Source organism: Ruditapes philippinarum, unplaced genomic scaffold, assembly GCF_026571515.1.
Source record: "Ruditapes philippinarum isolate M1 unplaced genomic scaffold, ASM2657151v2 ctg1989_1_1_1_1, whole genome shotgun sequence".
NCBI lineage: Eukaryota > Metazoa > Mollusca > Bivalvia > Venerida > Veneridae > Ruditapes > Ruditapes philippinarum.
This window is the reverse complement of record NW_026861408.1, coordinates 245822-272357: the sequence shown is the minus strand read 5'-3', so window position 1 is coordinate 272357 and position 26536 is coordinate 245822. Positions and strand designations below refer to the sequence as shown.

General features: G+C 34.0%; 2 protein-coding genes across 2 annotated transcripts; one reads left to right on the top strand and one right to left on the bottom strand.

Moving 5' to 3' along the window:
* The first annotated feature begins 305 nt into the window (after positions 1 to 305).
* Positions 306 to 13478, top strand: LOC132715542 (lateral signaling target protein 2 homolog). The gene is made up of 4 exons (XM_060698553.1): positions 306 to 522; positions 4272 to 5694; positions 11981 to 12037; positions 12602 to 13478. Exons 2-4 carry the CDS (start codon positions 4403 to 4405, stop codon positions 13476 to 13478), a joined length of 2226 nt encoding a protein of 741 aa, XP_060554536.1. The 5' UTR covers positions 306 to 522; positions 4272 to 4402.
* A 3190-nt stretch (positions 13479 to 16668) lies between these two features.
* Positions 16669 to 26514, bottom strand: LOC132715533 (leukocyte receptor cluster member 1 homolog). Its single transcript, XM_060698544.1, has 8 exons — positions 26378 to 26514; positions 22431 to 22530; positions 21812 to 21917; positions 20634 to 20743; positions 20146 to 20263; positions 19534 to 19588; positions 17381 to 17480; positions 16669 to 17063 (listed from the first exon to the last, which is right to left on the bottom strand). The coding sequence occupies exons 1-8, from the start codon at positions 26398 to 26400 to the stop codon at positions 16764 to 16766; spliced, it is 912 nt and encodes a 303-aa protein (XP_060554527.1). The 5' UTR covers positions 26401 to 26514; the 3' UTR covers positions 16669 to 16763.
* Between the last annotated feature and the right edge of the window lie 22 nt (positions 26515 to 26536).

Sequence of the window (26536 nt, the reverse complement as noted above, 5' to 3'; positions counted from 1 at the left end):
TCATTGACCATTTCCTATATCAGCAATCTCTTCTGTTTTGCAATATAACAGTCTTGTTTTTGGCAGCTTTAGTTAAACATGGTCATTTTTAAAGTGGTCAAAATGCCACGTTTTTGTATTTTTGTAAAGAAGGCTAAAATCCCTTTCACAGTTTTCGTCTAATCGCCAGTAATCCGCGAAATATCTGCCTTTTATTACTATCAGTTCGTTTTAAATGTGCGGCTCTAAACTCAATTAATAACGATTTATTGGAATTAGAATTATTTGTATATAAACAAGTCCGCGCTATTTCTCGAGAGATAGGCGTATACTGAAATGTTGCCGAAGAATCGATCATTTTAACTTTGGACAATATTTAAACAAACATATCGTATCTGAAAGTAGTGATCGATGTTTGAAGTGCAATAAAGCTGCCACTTATATCATGGATATTGTTAATAATTACTTGCGGTGCACGAAAAAAAAGGATTTTTTGCAAGTTTTTTAACTAGATAAAATAAATTGAAACTTGGAAAAAAATGGGTAAGTGGTTTATTTGATGAATTGCATGTTACAGATTCAATTTTAGTCTGCTTCGTATGGAGAAAATGTGAAATATCTAGTGCATCCTTGAAACTTATAGTTTCACTTTTATTTTCCGACTTTAACCGCATTGGAGTGTAATTAAAGCTATAATCATATCTGCTGGAAAAATTATTGTTTGAATTTTAAATGATTGTAGGAAAGAAAAATGAAAGTATAGATGTATTTTTTTAAAGTGAATAGAGCATGCACGAAATCATTGCTGAATTGTTTAAACACTTCTTAAAATAATAGTAATATTTTGTTCCGTAACATTTTATTCTGATGACGTACACTATTCATGTGTGTTAAATAACATAAATATTCTATGTTGCAACTTTTCTTTCCGAAAATCAACCACAAGATTATGGAAACAATACGTACAATTTTACTGTTGATCAATTTTATAGAAATATTTTATAACATATAGCTATATACCCTCCAAGTCCATATCACATTAATTTTTTGATGCAATAAATGTCTTCATGGATACGCGTAACTGTAAACACGTGCATTGATAGTTCTTCAATTTTCAAACGATAACATGACGTATCATATCTATTAAGTTCAATGTGCACATGTGATGTGAATGTGGTGTGGTGGTGGTTGTGGTGGTAGATTCACTTCGTATGGAATCGAACCCAGGTCGCCCGATTCACAGTCAAACGCTCTACCTGTTGAGCTAACTGGACGGTGCCTGTGATGTTAATGTAAAATATTTTAACCGATAAGTGATTTCACAATGGAAAATATACAGTGTATGGTTATCAAGATGAAAGCGTTTTTATAAACTCAAATATCATTCCTGGCTATAATGGTTAAAATCCTGCATAGATATCACGATAAATAACGTTTTAAATCATACACACATAGTTATAATTATTATACATACAGTTTCAAACACTGTCTGGTTATCACGAGTATCAATAAAGTTTCAAATCATGCACGGTTATATATATAAACAAGAAACATGGCAATGCCATGAAACAAGGTTTTCAATTATCACCATTGTAGATAAATATGTTGTATTTGAAATACAAATACAAGCAACAAACAATGTAACTATGTGCAATGTAAAACATGAATAATGTAGGAGGAATTGCCACTGGAGAAGTGTTCACTATAATATTATGTATAAGGAAAAAAACAAAGGGCCATAATTAGGTCAAAAACTATCCAATCACAAAACCCCGACAATATGTGCAAGGGTGCTTGATGACAAAGCTTCTGTGAAAGTTTGAACAAAATCCGTTGAGAAATGTAGGACGAGTTCAGCACAGAAGAATTTGTTCACTATAATTATATTGATAATTCTGTATAATGAAAAACAAGTTACAAAGAAGACATGAAATTATATATCATATCTTTTTTAAATTACCTCCAAAGATGATATGACCTTTGACTGCCAAATCAAGTTAAAATCATGTAAACAGGATTTTCAATGTTAATGTCACTGTGACCTTGACCTTGGAGCCAGCCATGCGGAACATGCGTTCTGCACGTCATCTTGATGTGGTAAACATTTGTCTGAAGTTTCATCAAAATTCTTCAAAGGGTTGAAGAGTTACAGAGCGGACAGGATTTTCAATGTTAATGTCACTGTGACCTTGACCTTGGAGCCAGCCATGCGGAACATGCGTTCTGCACGTCATCTTGATGTGGTAAAACATTTGTCTGAAGTTTCATCAAATTCTTCAAAGGGTTGAAGAGTTACAGAGCGGACAGGATTTTCAATGTTAATGTCACTGTGACCTTGACCTTGGAGCCAGCCATGCGGAACATGCGTTCTGCACGTCATCTTGATGTGGTAAACATTTGTCTGAAGTTTCATCAAAATTCTTCAAAGGTTGAAGAGTTACAGAGCGGACAGGATTTTCAATGTTAATGTCACTGTGACCTTGACCTTGGAGCCAGCCATGCGGAACATGCGTTCTGCACGTCATCTTGATGTGGTAAACATTTGTCTGAAGTTTCATCAAAATTCTTCAAAGGGTTGAAGAGTTACAGAGCGGACACAATTTCGTTTGACGCCCGCCCATCCGCCCATCCGCCCATCCGCCCGCCATACCCCAATCTAATAACCAGGATTTTCAAAATTGAAAACCTGGTTAATAACGACGAATAAAGTTTCAAATCATGTGTGCAAATTTAAAACTATTAATCCTGTTTCAAACACTGCGTATAGTTTATTATTAGGTATAGATATGATGGTAACAAATAGAAGATCTAGTCATTAAAAAGAAACTTAAAACAAAACAAACAAACAAAACAACAACAAAAACAATACCAACAAAAACAAAACAAACAAAAATCTTGCAATTGTAAATATTTAAACATGCCTGTTACTCTAAATAGATTTTTCTTATGATTACAATTTTAAGAATTTGTTTAATTTATTTTAAAAGTTCTCCGACTAAGCACCCTGAAACTAAGACATACTGGCTTCATGAGAAAACGAAATTGTGACATAATTAGGCTCGAACCCATGATCCACGGGTTGAAAGGCAGGCACAATAAACAAGCAATAGACAACCGCTGACCTTGATATAGGTTTAACACCAGAATATGCGTTACTTTAAGACTGATATATACAAATGAAGCCGTCGAGTAAAAGTTCAATTTCAGTTAAAGAAAAAACAAAACTGAATAAGAGAAAAAACTTAATTATGTTTAAAAATGCAGAGAAAGTAGCTTTTAGAATTCAACGCGGGATTTCAAATCGTCGGTTCACCTTGGAGTCAATCCTTATTGTAAATGAAGTCATCGCGTTACTTTATCGTTTAAACATTTGAATTAATAACAATTTACGTGAAAGTGGTCCTTACAATTGAATAGCAGAAAATTACATTTGCACTTGAAATATGTTTATAATATGTTTCCTTTTATTGTGAGAAATGAAACACGAGTCAGTGAATAAAACCGATTATTGTTACCCCTTTTTCTCTATAGTTTATTTATTCAAACGTCAAAAAAATTCTGCCTATATCCCCATTATGTCGGCAATGTTAAAACTAAACGCGTTGAAGTGAAATTTTATATTCACAGGAACAATACGCACTGATAAAAGTCATTTTGCGTATTGATTTAAACTAAGCGTTGTTAATTAAAATTAAGAAAACCGGTTGTATCTTCTTTCATGATATATAGAGACTTATGTTCTGGAAAGAAAAGTGTTTTGTTATAAATGACAAGGGGAGAAATTTTGGAGGATATAACATTACTTGAGCTCCTAGAGATCATGTTGTTAGTTGCATGTAAACTAACAGAAAATCAGTCTAAGTGCTAATGGAATTGTTGTGAAATATTTCGTTATGTGTATATATTTGTATTCTTATCTTCAAAAAGTGTAGAAACTAGACAAGAAATATATGTGGCTTTACGTGGATGATAGGAATTAAAAGGTTTGATTCTAAATATATGATAAATTATAACGTATTTTCTTTATATATTTTTCATAAATAATTCTAGAGCTTCACAAGAAACAATTTTCTTTTTTAATATAAAAATTAAACGAAACATTTCACATAGGTACTTGCACCATATTGGTCATATTGTTTTATGAATCTAAAAAACTATGAATAATTTATACTTTTTGAATTCTTAAACATTTATTTTCCAAAATCTTTCTAATGTATATTTAGGACTTTTATGCATGCCTTTATGTTTCGTTCTACACACAAAAATGTGTAATTTCCTCAATTTCATTTCAGGAAAATTAAACCAAAAGATGTTACATAAAGCCAACGAGAATTTTGAATTAGAAATGATATAAAAAGTAACCGGGATAACTTTTACGGACAATATATCCAATAAGTGAAGGATAACATTTTCACGAGCCCACATGCCGGAAGTTGTGATGACTCATGTCGAATCTACCGTCACGTGCTCGGCGGATGTAACCAATCACATTAAAGCATTAGCCGAATGTATGGACAGTGCCGAATTGATGCCAGACGGGTTTAGTGATAGTGATGAAAGTTTTGAAAACGAGGACCCGTCTTACCAACCTATTTCCAAGAGAACGCAAGAAGTTATTGAGACAGAAAAACGTTTGTTACACACATTGGGATTAAAGAATGAATTGTTTGAACGCCGTGTTCCTTTAAAAGTTTACAAAAATAAGAAAACAGAAGAAAAACATGACAAACATTTGCATGTTCGTCCGAAATCCACTGGTACCACACATAGTAAGGCGGAGACTCAAAACAATGATGAAAATATAAGGCATAGTTTAACTCATCATGACAATACACACAAGCAGAACAAGGCTCATACTGGTTCCACGCATCATCATCATAATCATAATCAAGGCAAGTCGCATCACGTGACATCACATGATCACAAAGAAGTACATTCTCATTCTATTTCCCGCCAAAATTCTCAGGAAAAGCACCGTAGCAGTCATCATAGTCATCATCACAATCATCATCATCGTCATCATCCACATAACCATCACCATGATGGAAAGGGACATCACGTAAAACATGTGCATGGCAAAATACAACTTGAACATGAAAATCATGAGATATCTGATTATTTTGACAGTGAATCTCCTCCATTTAACGAAAGTTTCTTTGAAATCATTTCACCTGGACAGTCGCAGGAGCTTTTGCACGTGGCACTTATGTCTCCTCCACCACCGGAAGAGATACCAGAATTTCCCAGATGCACCAGTTCCTACTCTTCCAGACCAGTCTCACTTAAATTTCTTCTTGCCGGGGAGACTGTGTTATGTAGTTTTGATGAAAATAAAAAGAACGAAGCAAAAGAAACACTTTTATCTGATCCTATCAAAGACTCGCAACCTGTATGCCTGTGTTCAATATACCAGTCGTGCGATACGAGTTTTATGGGCTGGGAGGCACCACAGAAAGGAAATAGGGGGAAAATGTTTCGTCGCAAAAAATACGTCAAGCCAGGGTCTTCAGAGGTAGCTTTCAATAGACTAACAAATACCATGGGCAAAGACCCGGTGATATTTCAACACTACAAAGACAATTCAAAGTACATAGAACGGTATCGGTTTTACCACACGGTTGGGAACGTCGGGCGGCCTTTATCCTATACAAAGTACGCGGAAAAGGGAGTAGACACGGACCCATATTACAGCAAACTGAAGTCAAATCTTTCAAGGTAACTAAAATCATTTTTTCTCTCTTTATTATAATTTAGAAATAGCAGTAAATAATAGCAGTAAAATTAACATTTTAAGTATATATGGTATTGTCTGGTGGTGTTAAAACAGGTATATATAATGTTTAAATAATGGTTTCAGAGCAAGTGAGATGCTCAATACCTACATGAAATATATGTGAAATGATTTGTCATAAAAGTAGGAAAATTTTATCAAAGTAATATTTTGACTTCCATACAAAATACTAGGTCATTATAACAATTCTAACAGTACTTATTGCCAAAAAAAAAACAGATGGAAAAGATGGTTCAAGTAATTGGCCAATGAGTAATTTTAAATATATTTTGAAAGTAACCAAAATGAAAAGGCTTTAGAGAGCCTTTCTGAGGCATAATGGGCCTGTCACATAAATTACGTCAGACTTTCTCTTATCCTCACGTATTGTATGAGAAGTGTTTGAGATTTTTTTCCGAACAACTTAAAGGAACTCCACTGAGGTTTAAAAGCCTAAAGCATGAAATATGATTTTCTTACATAGATCCGTTGGGGCACTTAACACTTAACGATATGCAAAAGATAATTAAGAAATCTACTCAGAAATAATTTGTTAATCTTATTTTTGCGTTATTCTAAACCCGATTTGAGTGAAAAGCGTTGCAACGCTTTTCAATTTTCGGTCAATTTTCACTATAAGTATGATTATTTCGGAAAAACGGAGTACTCGAATGAATAGAAATTTTGCACACAAGTTATTGTTCTACCCCTTCATAAAATGGAACATTAAACTCGAAACATTGTGTCCAGTCCCGTCATGTCAAACCCTCAGTGGAGTCCCTTTAAATCTTTCATAGAACAAGATTACATTTGTAATACGAAACATAAATAAGCAAACCTAATCTAATTAGAAAGTTAAAACCTTGCAAAATATTGAATTTCTTTATCCGCTCATTCCACCACGGAGAATTTAAGATTAAGATAACGTTTACTATGTATATAGTAGTAATATACATTTGAGCCGCGTCACGACAAAACCAACATAATGGGTTTGCGACCAGCATGGATCCAGACCAGCCTACGCATCCGCGCAGTCTGATCAGGATCCATGCTGTTCGCTGTCAGTTTCTCTACTTGTTATAGGGTTTGTAAGCGAACAGCATGGATCCTGATCAGACTGCGCGGATGCGCAGGCTGGTCTGGATCTATGCTGGTCGCAAACCCATTATGTTGGTTTTGTCGTGACGCGGCTCATTTATCAAACAAGAGATGGGCTATTAAAATATGTTTTGATGCGTTTGTTATAATTCTTATATAAATACGGGATAAAACTTGACAGTGTTTAATTTGATTGTCAAAGACTAGCTTAAGCCGATAATGTCAGTTATGTACGTAACAAAACTGAAATAATTCGAACAGAGGTATTCATTTGGTTCAGTAAATGTTTACTTCTTTTGTTATAAGAGTTTCAGGTTGAACCAGATAAAATTACAAAACTTTTAGATATATATATATATATATATTTCTATTTTTTTTTTTTAATTCGATACCTGTGAAATATTAAGGTAGTTTTGTTCACTTGAAATTTATTTGTTTCTTCACTTTAACAAAGATATGAAAAAATACAACACATAATTAAAATACAGACGATGTAACAGAAACCGTCGACTTAAAAAGGGCACGCCAGTACATTCCGTCTTTTACTTAACCCTTTAAAAAATGATGAAAAACCTTGGAATTAGATCTACCAAAAATCTAGTTTTTCCATGTTAACACGTGGCCTTTCACCTAATTTTGGAGAAAGCTTGTTGTTTTGTGATGCATTTAACGTTAAAGGGGCTCTGCTGAGGTAAAAAAAGGCCTGAAAACATAAAATTTGAAATTCTTACAAAGATCAAGAAAGCACCTATAATGGAGAAATCTGCAAAGGATGATAACGAAATAATTGAATACTAAAAAGAAATTGAATATCCATATTTTTGTGCAATGCTTAGTCAGATTTGTATGATAACGTTGCATTGGGGTTATTTTGGACAATAAAAATGATTATTCTGAAAAAAAACGTGATGAGGGAATGGCAAGATCAAGACCTAGATCAAATGGAACACAAATATCGGAAAAATATTTTCGAGCATGCTATCATGCCAAAAGAATACAGTGGAGTCCCTTTAAACTAAATAAAATCAGTGCAATTTTTCTTTCCTTTAAGACAATGTATGATAAATTCAACTCGAATCAAGATCTCTCGGTATAATTAAATGGATATCATCATGCTTTATTTGACATGCGATCAAATGCCAATTATTCTGCCCAGTGATTCAGTGGAAAAATCTGTGGTCAATAAAATATACCAAACCTAGCTGGCATGACGACACTAATCGATTTTCAAGGTGATACAGAAACTTTATTAAAAAATTCTACTGAAAATTGTGATACATATTTCCGTAGTAGTGGTTTATAACAGCGTGGTGTGTAAAACAAAAGTACAGTGTATTCAATATACTGATTTCGATTCTTGTTATTGACATTTAAATTTTTCTGCATGTCAAAATCCACCGAGATTACTGATTTAGGCAAGACATATAGGGGGCAATATCACGATTACTGTCATGGGCTGAGACAAAAGAGACCCCTCCATGTATTTAATTAATAAATATAGTGGTTCTCCGTATAAAGTCCGCCTAACTTTCGCAAAATAGTCGGGTACATGTCCAGATTAGAACTCCCGATAGTTGAACTCTTGGTAACCCATGCCGAGATTCGAAGTCTTGGTAACCCATGCCTGGATTCGAACTTTTGGTAACCCATGTCTAGATTCGAACTCTTAGTGGTGACTCGCATGATGATGATGATAATAACAACAACAACAACAATAGTAATAACAGTAATAATAATAGTAGCAGTAGTATTAATAATAATAATAATAGTAGTATTGATAATAATAAAATAATAATAGATATTAATAAAATAAATAAAAAGATCAAGTTTGTGTGTGCTAAAAGTTTGAGTAACTTAAGATAATAAAAATGTTTAAAAGATTACTTTGAAATATAAGACTGTAAAATATTTAAAATATCGCCATTAGACGTCATATATCAACGTGTATGCATACGTTTGCTATAAATGTGCCCTATTTGCTTAAAATGAAATTTGTCAATGTTTGGAGATGGTACAACATATTGAAACCTATCAAAAAAGCTAAACAATCTACTTCAATAGTTGATATACATTAATCTTGCCATACCTGGGTAGCGTTTACAAAAACGAGACCCCTATAAATCAGCACACTTACAGATTTGACCCATTCCTCGCTAAATGACTTAAATGGACTCAACTATTTTCCAAATTAGACAAAACCATTCATCACTTTTAGGGAAAATTTCAAAATATCTGCAGACGACACATATTATGTCGGCTGATCTTGTTCTGCACTGATCGCAGTTGTTAAAGATCCTGTATGTTGTAAATAAGGTTGTGATTAAGTGAAATTGTATATATGTATATAATTATGCATCTAAAACAATTTCCAAAGATCGTAGAATATTACAAATATTTGTCCATCATTAAAATATTTGCATTCATTTCTTATTGAAAAATTTGACTAGGACTTTATATAGAAAATAAATTTGTAATTACCTCCCTTTGTTAACATGAAATGTAATTTCGGTAATATCTATATTAGTCCAAGAAATCAGTGAAATAATTGTGCACCTCTTGTGAAAAGCATGAAACTTGGCATGGTGGCAGGAAATAGTATTTCAATTCATTTCAGCCTGGGATCCACTTTTTAGAAATCCAAGATGGCCGCCAAATCCAAGGTGGCCGCCAAAATGTTTAATTTACATGGGACATGACAAAATGAAGTTATTTACATCATGAAAATGATATAAATTGACATTGTATGTCAAAAATAGTAATACCTTGGAAAAATGCTTTAGTAGCATGGGTAGAAGATTCAAAATATGGCCTCCAAATCCAAGATGGCCGCCATTAAATAATGATTTTTGGACAATTTCTATGATATGGATAATTTGTATGATCAACACTCTTCAAACATATAACACACTAATAAACTGGCCATTCTGCACAAAAAACTGTATGTACATGTGTACATTCACAGATAAAAAAACTTCCATCTATGGATAAAACTATGAGAGCACATTATTTAGCTTGATATTTCAAAGAATAGGGAGCGATATTGTACACAAAAGACGTCAGTTTTTCAGTTTGGCTAAGGCTTTGCATGCAAATTGGTTTTGTAAAAATTACATAAAGGAATAGTTATAAACCTAATACACTTATTTATGAGCATAATAGAAGGTCACTATTAAAGGCCAATAACTCTATAATGGATTTTGACAGAATAATGGCCCTTTTAAATATAGAGAATTCTTAATTATCTAGGTTCTTGTTTAGCTATCAAGCATTGAGAACAGTCGAGCACTCTATGATGTCCTACTGATACCTCTTGTTAATGTGGATGATTTTTACACCATGCTAACCGCTTATTTTAACAATGGCCCCAGTTACCTATTATCAAAACAGTACACACTAAGAAATCACCAAAACAGTCATATCCTTATATACAAGAATGACTCTAATACATTTTTTGTGCATCCACATCTGCAGAAGTTAAATCATGAGCCCATAGGATGAGGGCTTTAAATGGGTCCTCGCGCTTCTGTATATGTTAATGCATGAAAAGGGTGAATTAATCTTCTATTGTATTGTATATTTAAGTGCACATAATTCCTTAGCTTATTCGAACCAAATATTCAGTATGAATTATACTAGTAAGTGGCGGAAGACGTATGGGTTTCTTCTCATGTAAATTCTTTTTAATAAATGTAGTTTGCAGCATCCTTGTGACCGTTTTACTGCAGCTGCGAGTTCTTTTATTCTTAAGTAATTTGAGCAGCATATTTTGTAGCAAAGATAACGAATCAGGCTCTTTATATAATTGCATCATTTTGGCAAGGTCTTGTGAATAAATTAGAAAATCAGAATAATATTGAACAAAAAATAGAAAGTTTTGGGTTACGTTTTACTCAAATACAAATTTCATAGCCTAGAATCCTATGAAATTATTATGAATTTTTTTAGGGAAAATTGCAAAGCTGTTGGTAAGAATATACAAAAGGTTCTATACCATTCCTTTAACAATTCACAATGACCCAATAGGAGACCAGCTACATATTAAATCATTGGAATATGGCTAAGCTTAGTTTGATTGCAAGTTACTTACCCTTGGAATTATCTAAAACTAGGAAAGAGATACTTATTCAAGGGCAGATAATGAAATTATGAGACGGTTAAACCCCCATTTTTTTTTCTTTTATCAAGTAAAAATGCTTTTAATAAATAAATCTGAGACAGTTTAATTATGAGTTTGTTTCAATATGAAACGGATGTTTTAAAACAGTTTCATAAATATGTTAGGTTATGCGGCCACATTTAACTTTGGCACCAATGTTGATATATTTCATAAATAACAGTGTATTTTTTTTGTTGATTTTGACCCCGAAATAAAGCCTCTTGATTTTGACCCCGAAATAAAGCCTCTTTACAAAAAAAACCCATAAAATATTCACAAAAATGTTTAAAAAATTCACAATAGGCAGGATTGCTTTTCAGTACAAAACAAATGACAATCTTGAGAATTTGATTGATATATTTGACGGAATAAAAACTAGAAAGCTTAAACTATGAGCACAATTATTAAATGTATGAATAAAGTGACTACAGGTGATGATTTATTTTTGTTAAATTTTTCACAATTTGACAGATTATCGCGCTAAAAAATCACAATTCCAGGGGTATGGGTTTTTTGCGAAAAAAGTAAAAAAATCAATGCAGATTATCTTCATGCTAATATTTTTAAAATGCGTGTAATATAATGTACTTGTGCTATTTCATACTATTTTGAAAATGATTACAGCTTGTAAACTAAAATAATCTGAAATTTTTTATATGGTGGCCATCTTGGATTTTGACAGTCATGTTTAATAATGCCTTTTGGGATAAATCTTCATTTTAGCATTATACTTATGATATAAAACCATAATATAAATTGAGTAACGGGTTCTTTAAGGGAACAATTAAAAATATTCAAACTGGTTTTCGGCACGTGCTTTTCTCTTACTATTCACATACACATGTATCACCTCTTATCATTCACATATCAATAGATTTCTTTTAAAAAAAACTTACTCGTTCACTTGTGTTTATGTTCTGTATACATGTTTATAAGTTGTTTTTTATTATATATGAAAATTCCTTTCACCATTTCAGTGCCATAAACGGTCCATTCTACGGACTGGCCTCACAGCTTCTGGAGGACAAAAATGGGTATGTATTAATCAAATTTATCCAAAAGACGTACTGTAGAGAAATAACATGGTCAAAATTATTTTGAAAATATTTCTTATACAATATTTTTTATACAACATTGTTTTATATATTCATATAGAGAATTTAAACACAACGATTACATTTCTTTCTCAATGACACATAACGTCTTTCTAAAAAAACATATGGCCAGGATTTATTTGTAAATCAAATCAAACAGATAAGCCTTGTTTTGTTGTCATGTCATAATCTGTAATTGTTGGGTATTTGATCATTCAGCTATAATACACTCAATTATAAGTTACAAATAAAACAGCTCAATGTCGTATGCTCCGTCGAATACCGGAAACCGGACGGTCGACTTAATGAGAAGAACTAGAATTAGTGCCAGCCATAAATTACTTCGCGCAAAAAAAATAGTTCTCTAACTGGCATTTTAATTGTTGCCATCATCTAGAAAACTCCGCTTATAATTGGCCTGTTTGTTTCCACTTGAATCGTTTACATAACAATAAGGATTCCGTGCCATTTTCTAATTTGATTCATTGTTACCAATTATTTCAGTTCAGCTTCTAGCAGAGGTAGCCACCACGACCGGCCTCGTTCGGATGATGACAGTATTGAAGACAGTAGCTGTGACGCTAGACCGTACTCAATGCGTGACCGAGGCAAGGCTTTAAACCTCGCACCTGTCCGGGAGTGTACGGTGCCTAATCTAAGAGCTACAGATAAAATTGACATTATGCAATTAAATAAATATCTGAATCTGTCAACGCCACCAGTTCCAAACAATTGTATACAGTTCAATCTAGATGATGTGAAGACTAAAGTGTATAACAGCGCCAATGAAAACAACATGTTTCCGGCGTCGAATTCGCGTAAAGCTGGGAGAACGTTGAGGTTAGGCAGTGCTGAATTCGTCAAACCAGGTATGCCCGACTCCATTTTAAAATGGAATGCTGAAAAACGTGGATTACATAGGTCGTCTTTAAACGCAACTAGCTCCGTGCCTGGTAATCTAATTGTAGGTAGCACAGTGACGTCACCGGTGCCTCCGAATACGGCACGCGCTAAAAGTGGCGGCAGAAGTTCCCCGTATGTACAATTTCAGAGAGAACATTTAAAAAGCCCTTCCACACCGCCGCAGCAAATATCAGGACAAAAGTTAAAAGCGTGTGAACGTGTAACGGAACTCACTGGTAAAGAAAGCAAAGACCGAGGTAAATTTATTTACACGCATGCAGCGACAAACTCCGAGAGGCCGTCACAACCTGTAAGAACTGCCACTGCAGTGGACTTCCGGGAAGCGTATGTACCACGTGTAAGATCTCGTGCAATAACGCTAGATGTCAACCATCTCGGGATAAGAGGACAACCATTCAAACAAAGAGAACAAATTGTGCTGTATAAAAACAGACGGGCTCAAGTTGCAAAGTCTTAAATTTTAAATGAAGTGCTATAATAATTATCATTTTACAAATATACTACACGTAGTAAATTATACATGCTATGCAATTTCATATATATATTTTTTAAATAAACCACTTTAAACATTGATTATTTCGCTGGTGGGGGTAGCCATTTTGCAAAATGTTTGCCCAGTGAATGCATGCCGATGCCTTCCACAACATAAAAAGGCACATCACTTGAATAAGTTGTAACAGGAAACAAATTGTTGGTTTTATAATATTTTAATATATACTTATGTACACCTCAACGGATTTCTAATTTATCACTATATAAAACTTCTTAATCAATAAATCTAAGGTATGGTTATTTTAGTACTTTCTAATGAATCAAATAAACTAATTTTATGTATTCGCGTTCAAAATTATCTATGCGAAACGGCACGTGCGTAAAAAGCCTAAGCGCTCACCTACTCTGTTATTGCAACGAAGTTTTGTTTTACATATGTGCAATATATGAAATTAGCGCATATTTGGTTATCTTATTTTTCTTCTTTATAAGATACGATTCAAAAGTCGGTGACCAATTAGCAATCCGTGGAAGTGTATGCTGAAACATTTGTGCTGCAAACTGTATACATGAAGCAATTCAAAAGATTAAAGGATTGCTATGATGACATTAATACAATTTGACATGAAAGGGCACGTAACTCTTGTCAAAAATATTACCGGCCTGTTACCAAAATAAAATGTTCTCTCGGTTTGGTACGTTTCTATAAAAATTTTAAATAGACTAAAAAATGTTACAAAAGTTATAACATTTCGTAAATAAATTGCCAAGAAAAGACGACTCTACCTGCAACTGCAAGAGAGTATGAATTGAAAAGCAAAGTTATTTGTCTTATTGAGTCATAAAGATAATACAAGACAACACATTTCATAACTCCATTTTAGAGGACTCAATACCATTAGCAAGGTGTTTTCTTGAATTGATCACCTAAATTTTGACCCAAAATGATCAAGGTTCCAGTATTCCCAAGATAAAACAAAAACAACAACAACAATATTTAGACAAAGTTTGATGATAATTGAATAAAATATTCCACAGTAACTTTTTATGATAATTGAACACAAAATATGAAAAGATTCAAAGAGGCTTTGTCATAAATGAATGTAGTCCCAAGAAACAATGATTTGACCTGCTGACCTAAATTTGGCCACAGATGACCTATCTTGGGACATGACCTAGAAATACATGTAATCAAAACTCATGCTTTAAGCCTGTTTGAATAAGATTTGGCCACAAACGTCATCTTCTTCAGTGTGGTAACAGTTTTCTTTTGATTTGACCTAATGACCTAGATTTTGACAATGGTTAAAGATGAAAACTAAGGCCATTATAGTGTAAAGTTGTGACTTGAAATGGTTTTAAGATGGCCTTAATAATTATTTGACCTAGTTGATTAGATAAACATTTTAGTATCTTGAATGCTTAAAGATTTCCATTGATTTGACCCAGTGATCCATTTCTAACCAAAGTCTGACCAATATTCAACTTTTACCTAGAAATCATGAAGACACTAAGCATGTTGCATTAAGAAATGATATAAAATACAACATAAGGGTAATAACTGGGTTTCCCCTGATTGATTGTCAATCAACTTGTAACATTCACCTTTTTATGTGTGTTTGGGTTTGTTTACCCTGGCCACCGATACGATTCAATATGGGCAAGCAATTCATCTTAAACAGAGATGCCAAGCCAGGTTTGAACTTTTATATTGAGACAAACATTCTGACAGTTGATAAACAACCAAGAGAACTGCAAATTTACAACCTATAATGTGTTACAAACTTCTAAATGTGGACCAGGGAGAATCCAAACGATCCTAATAACCAGTGTATTGTGACCAAGGTGACCTGTGTTTTGATATTAAGATATAAATGAGAAACCAATGAATGAAAAACTTTGAAAGTAATTTGTGCAACAATGAATAGAATAACTACGAAATTAAGAATATTTTGGGATTTTTTCCCCAGCTAAGCCGTTGGTATAAACAGACTTTCACAGTAACAGCTTCGAAAAAATAAGCACAAGAGGTTGACTAATCTATTGTGACAGGTAGTGCACCATGAAGCTATCACAGTAAAATATGTTTGTACCTACTGATTAGCTGGGGAAAATCCACATTTACCGAGTTCCGAGTAACATCTATTGTTATACTGACAGACACAAACTCATGCCAAAAAACATCCTAAAAAAATATTTTGTATATGAAAATTTGGTTGTATAAATCATTCTTCTCACTGAAATTTTGTTTATGTTAAAAATTCAGTTAGTTTGTTAAATCAATCAAAATGTCTTCCTGACTTACTTGAACTCTCTATTTTATTAATATAATTTGAGAGGATATAACTTGAAGTCACAGTGTATAACTTAATGTGTTGGAAATAACAGAACGTGGAGGTAGATATCTAAATTGAGACTAATTACTTAAAGGCAGATTATGCCTCAGAAATAAATAGATTTTTATGTCTTTAGAAAGAGCAAACAGGAATTTTATGTTTAAATAATTGTTTAAGAGAATATTAGAGAATTGTTACTTGAAGAAAGGAGTGGTAAATGTGAAATAATTTGTCATTCATGAAGCAAAATGTAAACAAAGTGGTATTTTGACCTCAATACAAAATACTCATTCACTTTAACTGCATGGGTGCAAGTTGAAAATTTGGAAAAACCTGAAATCCTTTATTCATAATCATTTCCCTACATAATCTAATAGTAAAACATGATGGAATTTGCCACAAAAAACCTGAACTTCAGGCATATGCCTGAAAACTTGCACCCATGTAACTGTACTTTTTGCCAACAAGCATCAGGTGAAATGAGAACTCAATGGTTCAGCTAAATGGACAATGAGTAACTATTTGGTAACCAATATTTAAAAGCTTTGGCAAAATAAAAATAAAAGCATTTCCAAGACATACATTTGTAATGGGCATTTAAAACTGAAGTACAGTATATAACTTAATTGATTTTCAATAACAAAATTTTAAAGAGTTGAGCTACCAACAGTATGGGGCCTGGTTATTACTATCAGACTGCGTATATGTTCAGGCTGGCCTGGCTTTATACTGGTGACATAGGCTAATCTCTTTCAGGACAACCAGGTTATAGGTAAAATAATTATAAAACAGTTAAAAAATATGAATATACAGACAAACTAGTTGTAACAATTTATAAATAATACTTATTACAATTTACTACATTAACATACATGGTATACCCATAGAAATATATATATAAAATCATTGAATTTTTAAAAATTTCCGTAACGTTCTTCATAAGAATGCCGATGCTTCGGTTTCCTCGCCAGCTCTGGATTAAACACTGAATTATACCCTCTCTGTCGTTCATCAACAGGTTCTTCAATGACCTTTGACTTTTGACCTTGACCTCCAGATAGAAGGTCAAGAGCTTTTTGTCTTTCTTGTTTTTCCCGCTCTATCCTTTCTGCACGTAACTGTTCAATAGTTTTTGTTGCGGACACATGTTTTTCATGTTTTTTCGGCTCCTTCTCTCTAATTTTCTTCTTGTGCTTATGTTTATGATGCTTTTCCTTAAAATATAAAATGTGATGTTTTATCAGCTTGCATTAGGAAAACACACAAATTATAAGGATGTAATGTCTATGAAAAAAGTGACAGAAATTGTTGAAATTGTCCTAAAACCAAGTATTACCATCATAATGATTAATTCACAAAACCTTGACAATATACCAAACAAAGAGTAAACAATGATTATAGTGCTACGAAAATTGTGAAGCTGAATTGAAATCCCTTGAATAATGTAGCAAAGAGTTGCACAAAGGTATAATTGTTAACTCCCATTCACCAACGTTCACTTTCCTAGGGCATGTTACGAGGTTCGACTTACCTTATCACCAAGTTTATGTTTATGCTTGCTCTTGTGTATATATGATTTCATTTCATTCAAAGGGTCTAATCTGTTCTTTAGTTTTCGGTCTTTCACCACACTGAAATTTCAACATCAATCACAGTTATTTTCTTAAACAGTTAACAAAGAAATCTTAAAGGTTGCAAAACATGACAAAATCAGCAAGATTTAAAGTTACAGTCAAATCAAGTAAAGAAAATAAAAGCATTTCCTAAAATCATAAAGTTTAATTTACTTATCCTATCCATGGAAGTGGACAAGTGGTGGCCTACAGGTTTAGGTGTCTGCTTCTCAACATAGGGATCGTAGGTTTGAGCCCTACTGCTGTCATTGACCATGTTTAATCATATTATACCATTACTTGTTAATTTTATTTTTCTATTTTTTTTTATTTATTTATTTTTTTTTTTTTTTTTTTTTTTTTTTGGGGGGGGGGGGGGGGGGGGGTGGTATTGGGGTGGGGGTTGATTGGGTTTTACATCACACAAACACAGTATAGGTCATATTGCAACTTTCCAGCTTTACTGGCGGAGGAATACCTCAGCTGCACAAACAAGCACCAGACCAGAGTAGAACCTCTACATTCTTTAAGCTATCTGGACAGCTTTCTTACATGTAGAATCTGATGGCACTTGTGCAGCTCAAACCTACAACAGTTAGAGGCAAGTGGTTTGGAGTCAACGACCTTAACTACTGGGCTATGGACTGGTTAATACTAGAGTGGACTCAAAAAGTGGTTCTAGAAAGTTACAAGCTATCTTTAGAACAAAACTATTACATTAATTTATAACATTATGATAAAAATTACTATTTTTATCCCCAAATTAACATTTCTTGAGGTATGTTTTTTCTTTTAGAATATCTGCAAATTAAGACATGTTAAACTTCCTTTCAATGGTTACATGTGCTGTAGGTTAAGTTTAATTATTGTACTTTGACACTTGTCAACATTATTTATGTAATATATTGACTCGCTATTGGTCAGCTAGTATTAGCCACTAGCTGATAAGCTCTGCCTAAATTCACCTGGCATCACCTCTCTGTAGTATTATTAGTAAATAGATTAAGAAATAATAGGCTGCATTGTTTAATCTCTCTACCCATACTGCCCAACAACTATAATATGGCAGACATTACAATTTACTAATTAGAACTATTTAAAAATTTTCATACAACTCTACATGAATCCACGGGTATGCTGGTTTAACACAGTTACAACCAGCCACGTCATTTAATTATATATAGCTACCACTATCAACTGGAAACTGAGACTGCCATTACTGGCTAGTTAGGGCCTCAATTGACACAGGTATCCGAGTTAAGTTTTGAATCGCAAAAATCAGGAAATGCACATATTTGACACATGATCAAATCTGCACGAGAATCAATTTGCCACATGGAAATTTTCAGTTTCGCATTTATTATAACCTTCAATCCACTCCTAGTTACCTACATGTATCAAATCCTGCATAGGTTCAAATCACACTCAACAAAAATGTCAATAGGCAGTTTAATTTGTGTATAAAGTGTGTGGTGGTGTTGGTAGTTTTCACTTTGAATCACAGCAGTCAGCCACATTAAATTTACCAGACCAAAGTTCAGCCGCCGCATCGTTCCTGGGCAGGCTGTCACGTAGTTTACCAGTACTAAATGCCTTCATTTTTGCAAGGAACTGATTACTTCTGTACATGCAAGAGCAAAGGTACAGTGCAAATGATTGTAGAAAGGATTTCATGATTAATCACAACGAAAGTGACCTGTGCCATCCGGGAATCTAACCTAGGTTGCCCGATCCACAGTCCAATGCTCTACTTATTGAGCTAACCAGACGGCTACCTGGTATAAAGTACTTTACACACAGCATGTTTATAGCCTGTGCACTGAAGCACAAGTTTATCCAGAGCAGTTTGACAGCTTCACACAACTGATAAGAATTACATACTTATTACATACCAAGGTGTCAATTATTGATTACTTTCATAGCAGCATTTTATGAAGGTTTTAATATGTCTTTGATTTGCTTATGTCCGAGCTCGTCCTATATTTGTTATTTCTTTTTCCATTTAATATACCTAGATCTATTACATTTTTCACTAGCCCTGGCGAGTTATAATGTATACTAAAGTACTTACGGATCTAAAGGGTCCTTCTCTCTTTTCTTCCCAGATAAATACCAGGGAGCTTGTTCTGTAATGAAATGTATACCAAACATTGTGTATTGTACACAGTTACATGTCAACAAATTTATACATTGTGCCTATCAATTTATATATATAGTACAGTACAATGTTATATGCCTAACATAGTACAATGTTATATATGTCTAACATTTAAAACATTGCATACACTGAGTATTATGGTTATCTGTCTATGGTCGACAGACAAATTAATACAACAAAAAATCAATTTATGGAAACTGAAGAAACATTGTCTGTATAAAATGTTCAAAGTGAGAATCTCATTACCCTTTCAATAATTTAAACCCTTGAACCTGTTATATCTGTTAAGTAAATTTTCCAAGCTTCCATCTTTGAAACAGTCATTATCAATTTTGGAAATACTGTCATTATCAATTTTGGAAATAAAGTATCTAGAAATATATTATTAATTTGGATTGCCAACAGTAGAGAGCCTGGTCAGACTGCAGGGATATGTAGGCTGGCCTGGCTCTATACTAGTGACAAAAGCTTATCACTTTCTATTCAAGCAGGGTTAAAGCAAACTGTAAAGGAAATGTCATGTACCTGATGACTCCACTGAACTCTGTCCAAGGTATGTTAACAGACCGATGTCTTTCTCCCATTTTTCTTTCTCCGCTTTTTTCTCATCTTCATGTTCTTTATTTTTGCCGTGTTTCACTTCCTGTTATCAAAATATGCTAAATTATTCAAAAACTTCAGTTAAGTAAAATAAAAAATATTCTAGTATAGTATAATTCAGTTGTTTATAAATGTATTAAAAATGTATAAATGTATTGGAAAAACATACTATACAGTTACAGTTGTATCAATACTGTGACTATTTACCATAATTGCTTGGCCAGGGGCATGCCTTCCTCATGATAAGTAAGCCAATCTGTACATTACTGCCCATCACAAAATTGTCATTATCCCCAGTCAAGGGAGGTAATTCTTAACTAACCCATCTTTTTCAGGTAATCTACACTCACCTGTGGTCACATGGTTACAATCAGGTTAAAGAAATACAGAAATTAAACTAACAAAAAGCTTACCCCTGCCTCTATATCCTTGAAGAAATTTATGTGACCTGTATTTGTGTATATATCTATGACTTTAGACGTCGCCCCAGATTCTTCGACACTCTTTGATGATGATGCCTCGCCTTCAAACAATCAGAATGCATCAATCTTTGTATGTGTAAACCAAACATTATATTTATAATTACCTGTCTCACCATAGCCTTACACACTTTGTATTCAGTAAGAATACATACCTTTTGTATCACTAGTATCCAGGGATATAATTTTTTTTTTGGCTTATTTAATAGCCGATATTCGGTCATATTCCCAATTGAAAATATATTAATTTCCCAATCCACAGAAAAAAATTCTCAATTGAAAGTTACAAAATTAAAATATTGAATAAACAATTCTAAAACTTTCGAAAAAGCGCTCCTTCACTGTTGTAGTGCCTAAATGTTTGAAGACGCCATCCTAGACGGTGACTTTTTGCATTCATTTAATCATTGCAAAATTTCAGTCATGAATTTTCCCCAATTTTAACAATGATGGGAACACTGAAATTTCCAATTCTATAGGTATGGGTTATGTTCCCAAACTCCTGGTAAAAATTTCTGGTATTAATGATAATACAAACCATAGTTTTCACAAACGTGACTGTATTGAACTAAAAATCTGTCTTGAAGGGTGTCCAGTTAAATTTTCCCTCTTTTGGCAATTACAGTACTTTGTGATTTGAAAGAGCACCTGTCAACATGTACATATATGATAACATTTCCCAAAACTGATCTACATGTATAAAGGAAAGGTTAAGTGATTAGGGCATATGTTTTTTCAAAACAGCTTTTTCAAAACAGCTGATCACTAGAATTTCCAATGCCAAGGGTGTGTGATAAATACCAAAAAACATGTGTCTGATTGGGCTTTACGTTACACTAACACAGTATAGGTCATATGGCGACATGTCAGCTTTACTAGTGGAGGAAGACCTCACTTACCCTTCCATGCATTATATACGGACACCGGACTAGAACCACTGACATTCCATAAGCTAGCTGGATAGCTTTCTCACATAAAAGAATTCAAAATCAAACCTACAGAGGTGAGGGGCAAGCGATTTAAATTTAACAACCTTAACCACTTTACCACGGACACCTCAAAAAGCATATAATATGTATACTAGTTGAGATACAAAATTTGAGAATAACTACCATTATCTTCTACTCTAGGTACTTTAAGAGCAGAATGTTCTAATTCCTCTTCATCAAGCCTGTTCCTTGCCCGTTTTCTTAACAGATCTGTCCGTGACTCTTGCTCCTAGAAATAAATTACAGACAATTGATAAGATAATAATCATTGAATTTTTCCCATCCAATCTATACAATTATTATAATATTTTATATGAAGATTTTACATGAAGATTTGATTTTAGAAAAGGTTCAAAACCCTGCTGGAACCAAAAATGATTAACCCTTACACCAGTTTAGAGCCAGGACAGCCTGAACGTCCATGCCGTCTGACTAGGCTTTTGGCAAACTTTAAATTATCATCTTGATATCCCCAAAACTTATAATGGAAAGTTCCAAAACTGGAAGCAGGACAAGTCTATTTAAGAAATTTAGCTAGCTAAAGGCTAACGAGTACAAGCAGTAATAGATGAGAGCCTATGTCACCAATAAAGAAACCAGAACTCAGACCTGACTCCCCAAATATTTAATTCACATCAAGTTTTTTCTTTCCGTTTTGCAAACATAGCATATATATCCCCCCCCCCCAATTAGGGTTGGGGCTGCTTTCCCAACCTGTGGGGAAAAAAGCCGTGCTACTTACAGCAAGAGCAATTCTTCTTTGTTTTTCTTTTTCTTCCTCAGCAGCTTTGGCCTCATCTCTCCTCACCCTCTCAATATTCTTCTTGGTACGGACATGCCAACTGAAATATATGGAAGTGTTTTATTTCAGAATTTTGGAAATTTTATTGATGCGTAAGGGTTTTGTTCAAAATTAAGAAGAATGTCAAAATTTAGAAAACATTACCAGGTCATACATGTGATATCCTGACAAGATTTTAAAAAATCTCATTATTGAGACCCTTCTCCTGATTTCAGCTTATGAAATCATGACATTCGCACATAAAAAAAAATCGTCAATAAAATTCACATATCTCTGACCATATATTGCACCTTACGATATAATTTGTCAGTGTGCCGATTATCTAGGACTACCATCACTCAAATATTTTGCACAATTGTACAGTCTTAACTGTATTAGTGGTCACTTTAAGGCCTTATAAAACTTTACCATGTCATATAAAAAACGAGTTTAAAATTGTGCAAATTCTATTGAATTAAAGGAGAGTTGAAGGAAAATTGTTGGTCAGTTTGCTATAACATTCCATTTACAAGCATAAACTCAGGCTGATTAATGTTAATAATGCACTCATTTACTACCTGTGTAATTTAATTCAACTCAAATATTCAATATAGATGTAACTGCTTCATATGTGTATTACATTATGCTATAGTATACACCTTAAATGGAGTGCTTCATTTGACATAAAAAATAACATATCATGGTAATACAAGCACGGTCATACTTTATGTATATGATATATATGAAAACCTGGATATTGTGGACGCCTGTCTTAAATGGCCATTTAAGCCCTGTCCCCTTTGCTGACCACTATAGACAGGACAGACTGTACTTCATATTTCAATGAAAGAAATCATATATATCTATATATATATATTTATTTTTTAAGACTAAAGTCTTTGCCTTAGTATTCTAAAAAAACAAAAAGGCCACGATGGCCCTTATATTGCTCACCTGCTAATTAAGGCTTTTAATGTAGGAACAATTAATTATGAATGAAAAGCAAATACATGTATAACGTCTTATTCTTAAACTGATATCACAACATTCATATGTACATCTGAAATAGTGTAAATATAAACAAGAGCTGTCGGTAGGACAGCAACGCTCGACTATTCTTAGTGCTTGATAGTAAAAAAAAATGCTTGATACAGTTACCTCCTCCTGTTTACAGGTTGGGGTAATGATGGTGAACAAGTGTGCAAAGTTTCAAAGCCATATGTCAATGAACTTTAAAAATATTTAAGGTATTACAAAATCTTTAACATAAATTCTAAGTCGAAAAAGGGGCATAATTCTGTCAAAATGCTTGATAGAGTTACCTCCTCCTGTCTACAAGTTGGGGTCATGATGGTGAACAAGTGTGCAAAGTTTCAAAGCCATATGTCAATGGACTTGGAAAATATCTAAGGTATTACAAAAACTTTAACATAAATTCTAAGTCGAAAAAAGGGGGCATTAATTCTGTCAAAATGCTTGATAGAGTTACCTCCTCCTGTCTACAGGTTGGGGTCATGATGGTGAACAAGTGTGCAAAGTTTCAAAGCCATATGTCAATGGACTTTGAAAATATTTGAACTATTACAAAAACTTTAACATAAGTGGTTACGCCGACACTGACGCCGACGCTCGGGTGACTGCAATAGCTCTACTTATTCTTATCGAATAGTCGAGCTAAAAAGGTTTTCCATAGTTGTGCTGTGTGTCGTTTGACTCCAGATGACAAATATTTGCACTTGAGCTAGAAATCATCTATACAACCTTCCTTCCAAATTTCCAGGAAATTTGGACTGAAACATATGCAACTGGAGTGGTAACATGATTTTTAACCAGGTTTTGCAATGCCAAAGTCAGCATGCATGTGTGGGTAGCTTATATCAAAAGGCAGCTTGGGATTGCTACCCAGATGTCTGTGATCAAGGTCAAGGTCACTGTTACTAAAAATAGTTACAGCCCGGACATGAATGTGTATTTTCAAACTCTTCTCGAGAGAATGAGTACCTTCAAACTATAAGTGTGACCTTTAAGGTAGTCTTGATGTGGTAGACATTTATGCCTAGTTATTTTAAAATCCTTCCATGCATGACAAAGTTACAGTCCTGACACGAATGTGTGTACCTATAAACTCTAATTGTGATAAAGTGAAACTTCAAAAATGATAGTGTGACCTTGACCTTTGAGATAGAGACGTAATTCTTGGACACGACACATCGTCTTGATGTGGTAGACATTTATGCCTAGTAATTTTGAAATCATTCAATGCATGACAAAGTTACAGTCCGGACACGAATGTGTATACCTATTTCCTCCAACTGCGATAATGTGAAACTTCAAAATGATAGTGTGACCTTGACCTTTGAGGCAGGGACGTAATTCTTAGACACGACACATCGTCTCGATGTGGTAGAGATTTATGCCTAGTTATTTTAAAATCATTCAATGCATGACAAAGATACAGTCCGGATGCACAGACTGACAGACAGACGGATGAGGTAGGGATGTAATTCTTTGACACGACACATTGTCTTGATGTGTGTACCTATTTCCTCTAACTGCGATAATGTGAAACTTCAAAATGATAGTGTGACCTTGACCTTTGAGGCAGGGACGTAATTCTTAGACACGACACATCGTCTCGATGTGGTAGAGATTTATGCCTAGTTATTTTAAAATCATTCAATGCATGACAAAGTTACAGTCCAGATGCACAGACTGACAGACAGACGGATGAGGTAGGGATGTAATTCTTGGATGTAAAATCCGTCCATGTATGACAAAGTTACAGTCCTGACACGAATTAAGTAACTCTAATTGCAATAATATGAAACTTCAAAATGATATTGTGACCTTGTCCTTTGTGGTAGGGATGTAATTCTTGGACACAACACATCGTCTTGATGTGGTAAACATTTGTGCCATGTTATTTCAAAATCCCTCCATGAATGACAAAGTTACAGTCCGGATACGAATTAAGTGGGGACGCACAGACAGACGGACGAGGTAGGGACGTAATTCTTGGACGTGACACATCGTCTTGATGTAATAGACATTTGTGCCAAGTTATTTAAAAATCCCTCTATGTATGACAAAGTTACAGACGGACAGACAGATGGTGCAATTATATTATGCCTCCCTTCCGGGGCATAAAAACAAAACATTGAAATAGTGAGTAGTCATGCGCTAACAGCAGTATTAACACTCAGACTTCCCGAAAGTTGAAAAAAACTGTCAGACATTCGGTCTGACAAACCATGAAAATCTGTCGGACCGAAACGAAATCTGTCGGACCAAATAAAATTGATCAAAATCAAAGAATGACTTGTGTTTGTATTTCTAAGACACTTTTTGTTTTTATTTTTTTCGCCGTAAAAATCGGCACATTCCTTACAGCGCATTTTCATCTCCTCCCTATCATACACCAACGATTCACTGTCTTGCTTCTACTTTTCATTAAATTTTGTCTCAGGTCTATTCTTTTTATCCTTTTACTGCTGTTTTGCCTGTTCCTCTGACGTAGATTTTTTATTTTTCCGAGGTTTGGCACCTTTAGCGACGCCATTTTGTATACATGCGGCTTGGATAAAAGCCGGACAGTCGGACCGATTCGGAATAAAAACTCGTCGGACCTGATCAAAATTTATCGGACATGTCCGTCGGACCGACGTATTTCGGGAAGTCTGAACACTACTTCAAATTATAAATTTTAAGCCGAAAGAAAGTCATCAATGAACGGACTGGTCTATGCAGTTCTATTCTAACATTGATTACGCATATTTTTGAGTACGAATGATCATAAACACTGTCAACATTTGTGTTAGGATTCCTAACACAGATTTGTCCCCTTACTTTCTAAAATAAAGTCTTATAATATGATTTAACCATATCTTCTAAATTTTATTTGCCTTTACCTCTTATGGGGAAGAATATTCATTTTAGTTTTTACTTTTTTCTTCGATTGAGGATAGTTGTTCTTTCTTTTCCGGTTAAGGCTAAATTCTATTCGAAAGTTATCTTGGTTTCTATCTTGTTATTTAATAGATGATTAGATCTAGTTGATAAAGACAACA

What these genes read in the sequence shown, in the direction of transcription:
- LOC132715542 (XM_060698553.1), top strand. Translation starts at nt 4,403, where the DNA reads ATGCCGGAAGTTGTGATGACTCATGTCGAATCTACCGTCACGTGCTCG. An exon ending in CTGAAGTCAAATCTTTCAAG is followed by an intron (nt 5,695 to 11,980) that starts GTAACTAAAATC and finishes TCACCATTTCAG; the next exon opens with TGCCATAAACGGTCCATTCT. An exon ending in CTTCTGGAGGACAAAAATGG is followed by an intron (nt 12,038 to 12,601) that starts GTATGTATTAAT and finishes CAATTATTTCAG; the next exon opens with TTCAGCTTCTAGCAGAGGTA.
- LOC132715533 (XM_060698544.1), bottom strand. Translation starts at nt 26,400, where the DNA reads ATGAATATTCTTCCCCATAAGAG. An exon ending in ACCTAGAGTAGAAGATAATG is followed by an intron (nt 20,744 to 21,811) that starts GTAGTTATTCTC and finishes GATTGTTTGAAG; the next exon opens with GCGAGGCATCATCATCAAAG. An exon ending in GAGAAGGACCCTTTAGATCC is followed by an intron (nt 17,481 to 19,533) that starts GTAAGTACTTTA and finishes TTGAAATTTCAG; the next exon opens with TGTGGTGAAAGACCGAAAAC.